Source organism: Lolium perenne, chromosome 7 (genome assembly GCF_019359855.2).
Source record: "Lolium perenne isolate Kyuss_39 chromosome 7, Kyuss_2.0, whole genome shotgun sequence".
NCBI lineage: Eukaryota > Viridiplantae > Streptophyta > Magnoliopsida > Poales > Poaceae > Lolium > Lolium perenne.
The window spans coordinates 332930802-332944731 of record NC_067250.2 but is presented as its reverse complement, the minus strand read 5'-3'; the positions used below and the strand labels follow the sequence as shown (position 1 = coordinate 332944731).

At 45.0% G+C, this 13930-nt stretch overlaps 1 protein-coding gene across 1 annotated transcript; it reads left to right on the top strand.

Annotated features, from left to right (window-relative positions):
• Positions 1 to 5172: 5172 nt before the first annotated feature.
• On the top strand, positions 5173 to 9786 carry LOC127314392 (ABC transporter G family member 28). Its single transcript, XM_051344856.2, has 13 exons — positions 5173 to 5448; positions 5534 to 5601; positions 5677 to 6001; positions 6094 to 6240; positions 6426 to 6460; positions 6528 to 6601; positions 6690 to 7531; positions 7615 to 7911; positions 8044 to 8526; positions 8627 to 8775; positions 8845 to 9134; positions 9226 to 9347; positions 9430 to 9786. Exons 1-13 carry the CDS (start codon positions 5279 to 5281, stop codon positions 9584 to 9586), a joined length of 3159 nt encoding a protein of 1052 aa, XP_051200816.1. The 5' UTR covers positions 5173 to 5278; the 3' UTR covers positions 9587 to 9786.
• The last annotated feature ends 4144 nt before the right edge of the window (positions 9787 to 13930 follow it).

Here is a 13930-nt window from a genome sequence, read left to right as displayed (position 1 = left end):
GAAAGAGCCTGTTATTCGCGGTATGTATAGAGAGATGGGGGAAATTGTTGAAGTTCAAATCAGGCTGTCGGCGGGATTTATTGGAGAATTTGTTCGAGTCAGAGCTAAGATTGACGTGAACAAAAAACTGAAACGCTTTGTATCAATGACTAAGAATAAGCAGAAGGATTGGTATCAAGTTAAATATGAGAAGCTTCCAACTTTCTGTGGTAATTGTGTATGATCGGTCACTGGCACGAAGAATGTGGGGACGGAGTACATGATGAATCCAAGCTTCAGTGGGGAAATTTCATTTTGGCTGATGGTGGAAGAGGTGCTGGTCGAGGACGTGCTGGTGGGCGTAGCGATCCAGGTCGTGGTGGTCGATCAGGTCCAGGTCAGGTACCTAGCATGGGAAGAGGGCGTGGTTGTTTTGGAAATGTGACAGGCAATATGGGATGGGATAATGAGGTTTGGAACAACAGTGCAAAGGATGGCTCTGCGGTGAATGATATGGATATTGAAAGTAGATCAATGACAGGTCGGAAGAGGTTGAACTTTGTAGAGGGACAAAATGAAGGGAATATGCTAGCAATTACTGATGGGTCGAAAGTTTCGGATATGGTAGGATTATTTGATGCAGAAAAAGTGGACAATGGAAAAGAGAATACAAGTGGGACTCCTGGCAAAGTCCCAATTGTGAAGGGTACTAGAACGGACAAGGATCCAGCCAAAAATGATATATCGGCGACCTCCGAAGAGGAGGTTGACCGGGAGCAATGAAGATCCTAAGTTGGAACTGTCGTGGTCTTAAAAAGGCCACGGCGATTAGGGCTTTACTAGACGTGATTAGTCGTAGAAGCCCAGGTGTTATTTTTCTTCTTGAGACTCATTTAGATCTCTTCCCGGCAGAGATGTTGAGAAGACAACTGAAGATGGACTTCAAGGAGGTTGTGTGCAGCGATGGTAGAAGCGGTGGTTTAATTTTGTTTTGGAAACGAATATTTACTCTGACGGTAAGAGATAGAACGGAGAATTTCATTGATGCGATAATTGGAAGTGGACAAGAGAATGCATGGAGATTCACAGGGATGTATGGTGAACCAAGGTGGGAGAATAAACATCTCACATGGCAGCGACTAAGAGAATTAAACCAATTTGGGGATTCACCATGGCTGGTAATGGGAGATCTTAATGATATATTGTATCCGTTTGAGAAAGAAGGTGGCAAACCAAGACCAAATCGTTGCATGAAAGCTTTCAGAGACTGTTGGAGGACTGTCATCTAATAGATGTGGGGTACACTGGAGACAAATTTACTTGGTGTAGAGGACAAATTAGGGAAAGATTAGATAGAGCTTTAGCTAATGAGGCGTGGTGCTCAAAATTTCCTGATGCTAGTTTGGTACATCTTGATTATTACAGGTCTGACCATAGACCAATTCTGTTGAGCATGGATGAGGAAAATATGCCAGATGAAAAAGGGCCCGCCATATTGCGTTTTGAGGCGAGATGGCTAAAACAGAAGAATTTTATGGAGATTGTTGAAGGAGCATGGGTTTCATCTGGCCCATTAGGACAAAATTCGTCCTTAGCGGGCAGACTGGCTCAGATTCATGAAAAATTACATAAATGGGACAAATATGTTCTGCGAAGAAATAAGAATGTTCTACCACAGACACAAAGGAAATTGGAAGCTATAGTTAGAGAAGATTTAACAGCGGATAATATTGCTCGACAGAAGGAGTTATCTCAGGAAATAGAAAACTTACTGGAGTTGGAAGAGATGCATTGGGCTCAGCGGAGCCAAATTAACTGGTTACAGTATGGGGATAAGAACACATCATACTTCCATAATTTTGCTTCCATGAGGAGGGAGAAAAATCGGATTAAAAAGCTGAAAGATGACAATGGAAATTGGCTGGAAGGGTCTGTATATCTAAACCCTTATATATCGGGGTATTTTGCTGGTCTGTTTTCAACAGAGGTAGATGATGCCGATCCTGAGTTAATAAATAAAGTTACTCCAAGAGTGACTAGAGAAATGAATGAAAGTTTACTGAGAGATTACAAGGCAGAGGACGTGAAGAAGGCGCTATTTTCCATTGGAGACACAAAAGCACCAGGTACAGATGGTTTTCATGCTATTTTCTTTAAAAAGTGTTGGCATATTATTGGAGATACATTGACAAGTGAAGTTCTTCACGCAATTAATAATAAGGCCATACCTGATGGGTGGAATGATACTGTTATTGTACTAATCCCAAAGGTAGACTCCCCTAAATTCATTACCCAATATAGACATATTAGTCTCTGTAACGTGCTTTATAAGGTTATTTCAAAGATGATTGCGGCAAGACTGAAGATCATTCTTGATGAGATTATTTCAGCTGTTCAGAGTGCATTTGTACCCGGCAGATTAATTACGGATAATATCTTAATTGCATACGAGAGCATGCATACTATAAAGAACAAAAAGAAAGGTAAAGCAGGGTATTGTGCTGTCAAACTGGATATGCATAAGGCGTATGATCGAGTGGAGTGGGTTTTTCTGAGGAAAATGATGATTCAGTTGGGGTTCCAAACTGATTTTGTGGACTTACTCATGGCCTATGTTAGCTCTGTCTCTTACAAGGTGAGATTTAATGATCAAGAATCGGAAGGTTTTATTCCTACAAGGGGACTTCGTCAAGGTGACCCGTTGTCCCCATATTTGTTCTTACTATGTGCAGAAGGTCTTTCTAGTGCTCTAGCTCATGAAGAGGAGGTTCGTGGCATTGAAGGCGTTAGAGTGTGAAGGAATGCACCATCGGTATCTCATTTATTATTTGCTGATGATTCTCTAATTCTTATGAAGGCAGATTTAAATAATGCAACCTCATTGAGAAGAGTCTTAGATAACTACTGTGCCAGTTCTGGACAAATGGTGAGTGAAGCGAAATGTAGCATATTCTTTAGCCCAAATGTAAATGTGGAGACCAAAGCTCAAGTTTGTACTGAGTTAAATATTATGACTGAAGCAATCTCTGAAAAATATTTGGGCCTACCTAGTATGGTTGGCCTGGATAGAAGTGAAAGCTTTATCTATCTTCTGGAAAGAATTATTCAGAGATTGAAAGGATGGAAAGAGAAGTTTCTGTCAATGGGAGGCAAAGAGATTCTTCTTAAGGCAATCATTCAGTCGATCCCGGTGTTTGCTATGGGGGTTTTCAAGCTGCCAAAAAGTTTATGCAAAGAAATTAATGATGCTATGGCTGCCTTTTGGTGGGGAGATTCAGAGGATGAGAGAAAACTCCACTGGTTTGCTTGGTGGAGAATGTGTGTTCCAAAGAAACAAGGAGGAATGGGATTTCGAGATATTCACTGCTTCAATCTAGCAATGTTAGCAAAACAAGTCCGGAGACTTATTCAACAACCGGAATCTCTGTGTGCTCAAGTTCCGAGGGCGAAATATTATCCTGATGGAAATATTCTAAAGGCTAGGCCAAAACATGGTTCATCTTATACTTGGCAAAGCATTGTTTCTGGTATTCATGCTTTTAAACGTGGACACATTTTGGAGAGTGGGCTCGGGCAATAACATCAATATTTGGGAGGATCATTGGATACCAAATAGCCCTTCAAAAAAGATTTATACAAGAAGAGGTCAAACCATCATAACAAAGGTGGATGAGTTAATAAATCCAGTAGATGGTGCATGGGATGAAGATTTGATCAGACAAGTCTTTTGGGAAGTAGATGCAGAGAGAATTTTGAGAATTCCATTGAGTGATAACTTAGGTGATGATTTTATTGCTTGGCATAAGACAAAATCTTTTAATTTCTCAGTCCGATCGGCCTATTATTCTGAATGGGAGCACCAATTTGGGTCCAGGACTAGACGGCTGGATGGTCTGGGGCAGCTATCTGACAATCCGGTTTGGGAGAAGCTATGGAAAATGCAAGTTCCTAGTAAGGTTAAAAAAATTATTTGGCGAGCTTTTCATGGAGTAGTCCCTGGAAAAGCTATACTTGCAGATCGTCATATTAAAGTTTCACCGCAATGTCCAGTGTGTAAGGCGGGAGCAGAAAATATAAAACATATGCTCTTCACATGTAACCGAGCCGAGGAGGTTTGGAAGGCAATGGGGCTTCTGGATTATATTAAACAAACATCGTTGGGGGAAAGATCTGGGTCCTCTATACTTGAAGATTTAATCCGAGATTACCAAAATAAAACCCAAGTTCTTGGCTTATTAAATATGGTGGAGTCTATTGCAATTACATGTTGGTATATTTGGTGGCAACGAAGAGAATTGGTGAATGGAAAATCAGTAACTAGTCCAACCTCTACTGGCTTTGCTATTTCTGCATTGACTGCTAATTTTGTTCTGGCATCCTCAGTGAAAACCACGGTAAAAGAGATAAGATGGAAGAAGCCGGGTATAGGTTGTTATAAACTAAATACTGATGCTTCCTACCATGATAATGGAGAGGGTTCTGTGGGGATGGTGTTGAGAAATGATCGGGGTGAAGCCTTGGCTGGTTATGGGTGTCCTATAAGCAATATGATAAGTGCAGCTGCTGCAGAAGCCCAGGCAGTGCAACAAGGTCTACTGTTTTTAGAGAGACTTGGAGTTGAAAACGTTGTTCTGGAGTCAGATTCACTGGAAATTATACAAGCTTGTAGATCAGAAACCGAAGTGAGGAGTCCTTATTCAGCAATTCTTGCGGATTGTTTCATGCATGTACAAGCTTTTAAATCACTCTCGTTTGATCATTGTCCTAGAGAGGCAAATATGGTAGCTCACCACATAGCACAAGTGGCTTATGAGGGTAATAGTAGTTTTGGTTGGGATGGTGATCCACCAGATTTTATTCGTAGTTTGATTTTAAATGATGTAACCTTCTTGAACAATGTAACTACTATGTGAGAGGCGGCAAGTTTCATACGCACTCTTTTCCTTCCAGGGTACCGAAGGGGACTGGAAGATTTTTAATGAGGCGGCTTGCTGACCGAATATATTTGAGTTGTCAAGAAAAAAAAGTGCATATACACCAAAAGGATACCCGAATCTCCAGGCAAAATCGAACACCGGTAGGAACCGGTTCCGCCAGAAAATCCGCTCTCACTTGTGTGGGTCTCCGCCGCATCCTTCGCTGGCACCCCTCCTCCGCGTTTCTCGTGCATGGGGACGGGGATGAGAGCGAGACCTCTGGCTTCCTCTCCCGTTGCCGTACGCGTAGGAAAAGGCATCCCGTCCCGTCCAGATCGATCGATCGATCCCCACTCAATCTGGCAATTGGTGTCGATCGGCCCATGGCCATGGCCATGGCAGCGTCATCGGTGCTGGTCCTTGTCCTCCTCTGCGCCATGGCCGGCGCGGGGTCGGCGAGCCTCACCTCGGCCTTCGAGGACCGCTTCAAGAAACTCACCAACGTATTCGAACCGCGGGTGCGCGGGGATCTCGGCTTCTGCATCAACGACCCGTACGTTAGTTACCTCCCATCTGTCTGTCCATCTTCCTTTGTCAGCCCGCGGGCCGCCGCCAGGGATCTCACCGGTGTTGTGCAGGGACAAGGAGTGGAACAAAACCTTCAAATTCCCCGATGTTGCCTTCATCGTCGACTGCTTGAACGAAGGTTCATGAATCTCTTTGTCCAGCACATCGATCGCCTCAGTGACTGACTGCATGCATGCATGAAATGAATAAACAGGAGACCTGCCGCTACGTGTATGCACCGCTGCCGAGCTCAAGTTCTACTTCGAGAGTCTCACCAGCGGAAAGAAGAACTACGTCAGGCCCAACAAGAACTGCAACCTCACCGCGTGGATCGACGGATGCGAGCCCGGCTGGGCCTGCGCCGCCGACGGAGAATTGGATTACAATGACGCCGTCAACTTCCCGCCTAGGACGGACCTTTGCAGAGGATGCTGTCCGGGATTCTTTTGCCCACACGGGCTCACATGCATGATACCTTGCCCTTTGGGAGGATACTGTCCACAATCCACCCTAAACAAAACAACGGGAGTTTGTGATCCGTAAGTTGAATCATCCTCTCTTTTTTTTCTTGACTAGCTCCCTAAATATATATACACATTATTGATTGTTGAAACTGAGCATCTTGGTGAAGATACAACTACCAACCGCCTCCTGGCAAGCCGAATCACACTTGCGGTGGTGCTGACAGATGGTCAGATGTCATGACTACCGACGACGTCTTCTGTCCTGCTGGTTACTACTGTCCAAGCCCTATAACCAAGCTTGATTGTAGTAGTGGGTAATCCTATCTATCTATCTATCTATCTATCTATCTATCTATCTATCTATCTATCTATCTATCTATCTATCTATCTATCTATCTATCTATCTATCTATCTATCTATCTATCTATCTATCTATCTATCTAATACATTCTCATTTTTCTCCTAGTTGCCTTACAATTAAACAAATTCTTGAGTGCAGGTACTATTGCAGGAAAGGATCAACCTCCCAAACCAGTAAGTTAAGTCAGATCCGTTTCCCTTGTTTGTCAAGCTTCAACCTCTAAGCATACTTTTACTGCAGAATGCTTATCCAAGGGCAGTTGTAAACCAAACTCTGCAACCCAGGATATCACAATATTCGGTGCAATGCTAGGGGTAACATATACTAGTCTTATTTCCTACTAATTCTTGTATCGATGTCGAGTCCTAATTTGTAGTAGCTAATATATGCATGTCTCTGTAGGGTGCTCTAAGTTTAGTGTTGTTGATCATCTACAACTTCTCTGATCAACTTCTTACCAACCGAGAGAAAAGGCAAGCCAAATCTAGGGAAGCTGCTGTAAGACATGCACGAGAGACTGTGCAAGCTCGTGAGAGGTGGAAGTCGGCTAAAGATGTAGCCAAGAAGCACGCCGGTAGCCTGCAAAATTCTCTCTCCCGCACATTCTCGCGCAAGAAGACTCTCAGGACGCATGAATCATCGAAAGGAGGTGGCGGCTGTCCAACTGAACCCACAGATGCGGATCCACCAAAAGAAACGGGAGAAATAAACCAAGCAGCAGGCTTCAATAATGTTGAAGCTGTAGGGGAAAAAAAGAAGACCAAAGGGAAACATGCCCACACTCAAAGCCAAATCTTCAAGTATGCATACGGGCAAATCGAAAAGGAGAAGGCACTGGAACTGGAGCTAGAACAGCAGCCGAATAATAACCTTACCTTTTCAGGAGTGATATCCATGGCGACCGATGAAGATATAAGGACAAGACCTAGAATTGAGATTGCTTTCAAGGATCTTACTCTAACCTTGAAGGGGAGTAAGAAGAAGCTCCTAAGGTCTGTGACCGGGAAGCTTATGCCTGGCCGGGTGGCCGCTGTCATGGGCCCGTCAGGTGCGGGGAAGACCACATTCCTTAGTGCTATCGCAGGTAAGGCTACTGGATGCGCGCCATCCGGTATGATACTCATAAATGACAGAGTAGAACCTATCCGTGCATACAAGAAAATCATTGGCTTTGTCCCGCAAGATGACATTGTCCATGGAAACTTGACTGTCCAAGAGAACCTATGGTTTAATGCAAGATGCAGGTATGTACATATATTGCATGCATCTTTTATGGTGATTTATTACTACTCATCACAAGGGACTGAAAAAACCTGTTGTGTTCTAGGCTCCCTGCTGAGATGTCACAGGCTGAAAAAGTTCTTGTTGTGGAAAGAGTTATCGAGGCTTTGGGATTGCAACCAGTTCGCGATTCCTTGGTTGGAACTGTTGAGCAGCGTGGCATCTCTGGTGGCCAGCGTAAGCGAGTAAATGTTGGGCTAGAGATGGTCATGGAACCCTCTGTGTTGATTTTAGACGAGCCAACGTCTGGTTTGGACAGTGCTTCATCTCTGCTATTGCTTCGCGCCCTACGCCGGGAAGCTCTTGAAGGTGTCAACATCTCTATGGTGGTCCATCAACCCAGGTACACGCGTTTTTTCCAACACATTTTGCATGGAAAGCCTCCTATATATATGTATATGCATGCAGCCCTTAGGCATTCTTCATCAGGTTAACTAGTTCATTGACTGAACCGGCCTTCTAAACATGGGTGCAGTTACACATTGTACAACATGTTTGATGATTTGATACTTCTCGCGAAAGGTGGTATGACTGTCTACCATGGGCCCGTGAAGAAAGTGGAGGAGTACTTCCAAGGTCTGGGGATTGTCGTCCCAGATCGTGTCAATCCACCGGACTACTACATAGATATCTTGGAGGGAATCGTGAAGCCAAATACGAATGCAGCAGTCAATGTCAAAGATCTCCCTCTGCGATGGATGCTGCACAACGAATACGAAGTTCCAAGAGATATGTTGCAGAGTGCTTCTGACTCGGGATCGTCATTTAGGGAAGGAGAGGGGGGTCACACTGGCCCTGAAGCCGAATCCAAAAAATCCGTTGTTAGTGAATTGTGGGGTAATCTCAGGGACATACTTGGGCAGAAAAAGGATGAGTATGATTACAATAAATCTTCTGAAGATTTATCTAACCGGAAAACTCCTGGCATCCTTAGGCAGTACAAGTACTACCTGGGAAGGTACGTAAGTTGTTCTTTCCTTGGAAATTAAGTTGAGATTTTTTCTATTCAAAGTATTCCATTCTTATCAGATGCATGCATTCTTTATTTTCTCCTTCAGATGTGGCAAGCAAAGGCTTCGTGAATCTAGAATACAAGGAGTCGACTTTCTGATTCTGGGCCTTGCTGGTATCTGTTTAGGGACACTGGCTAAAGTGAGCGACGAGACATTTGGAGCACTTGGCTACACATACACTGTCATCGCTGTCTGTAAGTCTGTCTAGTGTTCTTCTACCTTACTGTAAGTTTTCAAGCAAAATAAACTTGTGTTGGCTACAGCCCTTCTGTGCATGATTGGTGCCCTTCGGTCATTCTCCCTGGAGAAGATACACTACTGGAGGGAAAGAGCATCAGGCATGAGCTCTTTGGCATACTTCATGTCTAAAGACACGATCGATCACTTCAACACCATTGTGAAACCTATTGTATACTTGTCCATGTTCTACTTCTTCAACAATCCGAGGTCGTCGATCTGGGAGAACTATGTGATCCTCGTTGCGGTCGTCTACTGCGTGACGGGGATCGGCTACACTTTCGCTATCTTCTTTCAGCCCGGTTCGGCACAGCTGGTATGGAAAAAATTCACATTATAATTACTACTCCGGTAGGTAAGCTAGTTTTGATTATAGTGAAGAAAATGAAGGCATGATTTTGATGCAGTGGTCCGCGTTGCTTCCGGTTGTCCTAACTCTGGTTTCAACCGAGCAGAAGGGCACCGTGTTTGCCAAATTATGCTACACAAAGTGGGCTCTCGAAGCATTCGTGGTCGCAAACGTAGAGAGGTAAAGTACCACTCATTCGGTCATGAATATGTTGTTTTGACTGTTTATCGCAACTCGATCTAACCCATGACTTACAATGCAGGTATTCAGGGGTTTGGATGATCACACGATGTGGTTCCCTAATGCAAACCGGGTATGACATCGACAACAAGATCTGGTGTATAGTCGTCCTCGCGGTGAACGGGATAGTATTCCGGTGTATAGCCTTCTTCTGCATGGTCATCTTCCAAAAGCACTGATCATCTCTTTCTTTTTCCTCCAACCATCAGTATTTGTATCCCATGTATGTGCATGTAAGTGGCTTGGCTGACTAATCTCGTAGAAGATTACGTATGGTTAATATACAATTAGATCGACAGAATTACCACACATGTACTTCAGTAGTAGGTAATTATAACAAGTTCGGTTAAGAATAGATGTACCTTTCATCACGTTTTAACTCCTCTCTCCACTGAATACAACAAAATTATGAGAAATCACATATTCACATTCTCACTTTTTGTAATCTTAGGAGCGACAAGGAATTAACCCTGGTTCACATGGTTGAGACGGTTTCGCCACTCAGATTCACAATACAAAATAAGTTGTCATGGGCGACGAATTTCAAGTTCCACCATGGTTGTTGATGCACGTCATATTATCAGAGCCCAGGTCGATGATACCCCACTGGTCTGCTCTGCCTGTAGGATAACCTTGCCAACGAAAACATTGTTGTGTCTAATGTCGAAAACCTATTTTCTGAAAATTCGTTGGATAGATCTGATTAGCTCTGCATGTTTCTCCTTACCTATATTATGTCTCCTCTTATCTTTGAAGAAGTCGAGGAGGAAGAGGAGGGCACGACGGTTCTATTCCACCGCTCAGGTGAGCTCGACACTAGTAGGAAAAAGCCTATAGGGGCACGACTAATGGCAGTGAAGGCCGAGAGGAAGCACGCGACTGCTCTTTTTAGCAGCGGCCGAAAAAAGCGCACGCGACTAGTTAGCCCGTAATAGCAGCGTGTTGCCAGAACTGGCACGCGACTAGTAAGTGGGGACCACCTTTCCAGATGACATGAAATGTCAGAAGCTGGTGAACCCGGCCACACGCGACAGGTAAGTTGTTAGTGGTGGCGCGCGCAATATTCGCACGCGGTTGATATCCGTTCCCGTACCTAACAAACGCATTACAGTCTACTTTTTGTGAGTGCACACGATGCGTCAATGGCTGCACTGTATAAGACGATAAGGCATAGTGTAAACGCACCAATTTTGATGCTATATATATGCATGTATCCGTCACACTCTCTCAAAACAAAATTTTCGCGAAGATTTTCATCTATTAATCGTGGGAAACTCCTATGGCAGAGCTTCTCGAAGATGTCTTATGATTATAGCTCTTTATCTAGCACTTATAAGACATCTTCGAGGAGCTCGCCTTATGATCAAATCACACACAGCAGGGAGATTAACTAACTATAGGGGTAGGTTTATTGGCAGGGTGCTACAGGAGCGCCACGTGGCTAATAATACCCGCAGCGCACCATACGCACCTGCACGGCTACTAATACACATAGCGTTCCAGCTCTTGTCGCACGCGTCCGCTTTTACAACGCGCATTTCCCTCGGCCCTCTCCTTTTCCCCTCATTCTATCCTCGAGAGCCAACCCTAACCGCCGCCGACCGCCCGCGCCCGCGCCTGCGTCTCCGTTGACCGCCCGCACCCGCGCCATCTTCCCCGCCAGCGCCCGCGCCGCTGCCGAATGCCCGCGCCCGCTCCATCTTCCCTGCCCGCACCCGCATCGCCACCGAACACCCCCGACCGGTAAATGTGATGTCCATGTAGATTTAATTTGTTGTATATTTAATTTGTTTGCTACTATGTAGATTTAATTTGTTATATATGTTATTTGTTTTCTACTATGTAGATTAAATTTGTTGTATATTTGATTTGTTTTTTACCATATAGATTTAATTTGTTGTATCTTTGATTTCTTTGCTACTATATGTAGATTTTGTATGATATATTTGTAATGGGTGATGATTAGTTTTTTGGCAGTGATCATGGGATGATGTCAGCGAGTTTTGTCATATGCACAAATACAAATCGTGTGCATCGTACTAGGCTCATTGACCCCATCCCTGTGATTTCTATGTCCAATGTAAATATGAGGCCTTATTTGAAGTTAATATTTGTATTCAATAGATTTGTATTCTACGGTATGCTATAATTGTTAACATAACCCAACGTTATATATGCAGGTGCGCAGACTACGAACATTATAGGTGAAAGGATAAAAAGTTTTGTTTTCTTTTCAAGGAGGATTATAAAACTATGTCGGTATGTCTCAGTCTAATTAGTTAGTTTGTTCATATATTGTTATCACCAGAATCTGACCGGATCAGAGGTAGGCCGTGATTAAGATGGGCTTGAAGAATATATACGGAAAATGTACATGAATCGGCCTTGTACAAGAAGTTTGGGCTAGTTTGCCCGTGTATCTGTAAATATAGTAAGATACGTGTCGGTTAGGTAGAATTTGGCTCGTACACGGTTGAGATTATTCCCACGTTAGAAAGTCTACGGACTATAAATATGTATCTAGGGTTATTGAGAAAGATAACAATCACGTTCACCACAAACCAATCTAGGCGCATCGCCAACCCCTTGTTTCGAGGGTTTCTTCCGGGTAAGCATCATGCTGCCTAGATCGCATCTTGCGATCTAGGCAGTATACGTTTATTCGTTGTCCATGCGTTGCTCGTGCTGAAGCCTTGTTGATGGCGAGCAACGTAGTTATCATAGATGTGTTAGGGTTAGCATTGTTTTACCGTGTCATATGCTTTTGTCCATGCAACCCTTAGACGTCTAGCCGCCTTTACACCTATCTTAGGTGTAAGGGCGGCACCTTGCTTGATCATCGTTTAGTAGATCTGATCAGTTATGATTGCTCCTTGTTATTCAAGGATTAGTTTAATATCTGCATAGTTAGGCCTTGCAAACGGGTTGAAGGATCCAGTAGCACGTAGGGTGTAGTTTGCTAGCCCTAGATAAGATGTTCCGGGGGTCAACTTCATGTTGATTTTTAGGCCTTATCTAGGGTCGGTTTATTATCACCTTGCGTGGCTGCCAGGCTCAATCACGTGTAGGATGTTCCGATTATGTGGTGAAAACCCTAATCATCGTAGGTCGTTTTAGCTTTATGTTGATCAAGCAGGACCACCATGTTATCGTAGACCTCATACGAATCATGGGTGGATCGGCTCCTTGAGCCGATTCACGGGACAACCAGAGAGCCGATCGAGGCTCGTATTTAATATTTACGTGTATGCCATGCAGGAAACTAAGTGAAGCAAATCCATCACCTTCCTAACCAGGTATAGGTCAGGTGGCACGCCCTTGCACCAGCATCGGACGTGCGTGCCGGAGCTTTGCGGGCCGTCGCTCGAGGGACCAGGGCCAGCCGCAGTTCTGGGAGCCTCCCGGCTCTTCGTGTTGCCCGTCGTTGCTCACCGGTGGGTTTCGGACGCCAACACATTTTGGCACGCCCGGTGGGACAGTCTTCAACGTCAACGGCATCATCATCTGCATCTGAGATGGCGGAAGGTCCTCCAGTCACGTACGAGGATCTGACGGAGGAGCTCAAGAAGAAGTATGACGACATCAAAGCTATGTTCGAAGCCGACCTCATCGGCTCTTTCCAGAGGACCCGCTCACACGGCATCAGGTGGAAAGGGTTCTCACCTGAAGGCGCACTCGATGGAGTAGACCTGTCTACCCCTTCAGAGGAACGCACCAGGTCTCTGCGTCAGGAGATTAATCACATGGTAGCTCATTCGCTACACCGCCATTCTGAGAACCTGGTGAACACCTTGGAGCGTGTCGCCCTTCGGGTGATCCAAGAAATCATGAGGCATCAGTACTCTCCGTCACGACCTGCCCTAGGGACTCACCAAGGAGAGATACCACTCCAGACCCGACCACCGCTGCCGTTCGCGCTGGCAGCACCAGAAGTGCCGAGTACACCGGCATTCGTCGTCTACAAGATCGGTGGCGATCCCAGCGATTACCAGTTCTTGTATGAGGCGCCTAAGGAGATCCCTCACGGATACACGTGCACATACGTGCCAGACTGCAGTAACTGGGCACTCACGAACCAGACTGCAACAGCAGGGACTTCTGGAACAGCAGGAGGAGCTTCTGGATCAGATCTTGAGAAGCAGACGTGGCTAGCTAAGTATGCCACTCCGACGAACCTCCAGAGCTCAACTCCTGCAGCTAGCTCGGATCTTGAGAAGCAAGCGTGGCTAGCTAAGTATGCCACTCCAGCGAATCTTCAGAGCTCGACTCCTGCAGCTAGCACCGCGGATCAGATCAGTACAATCTTGAGAGACCAGTTCGGCATGGTGCCGAAAAGGAGGGCAATCGGCTATTCCAAGCCGTACCCCAACGAGTACGATTTGATCCCACTACCACCCAAATATCGGCTCCCTGAATTCTCCAAGTTTAGTGGGTCAGATGGCTCCAGCTCAATCGAGCATGTGAGCCGATATTTGGCGCAGCTGGGCACGATCTCAGCGACAGATGCACTACGCGTGAGGTTC

Coding starts and splice junctions, on each gene's coding strand:
- LOC127314392 (XM_051344856.2), top strand. CDS start 5,279: ATGGCCATGGCCATGGCAGCGTCATCGGTGCTGGTCCTTGTCCTCCTC. Junction 6,002..6,093: donor ACAACGGGAGTTTGTGATCC/GTAAGTTGAATC, acceptor ATCTTGGTGAAG/ATACAACTACCAACCGCCTC. Junction 6,241..6,425: donor AAGCTTGATTGTAGTAGTGG/GTAATCCTATCT, acceptor TCTTGAGTGCAG/GTACTATTGCAGGAAAGGAT.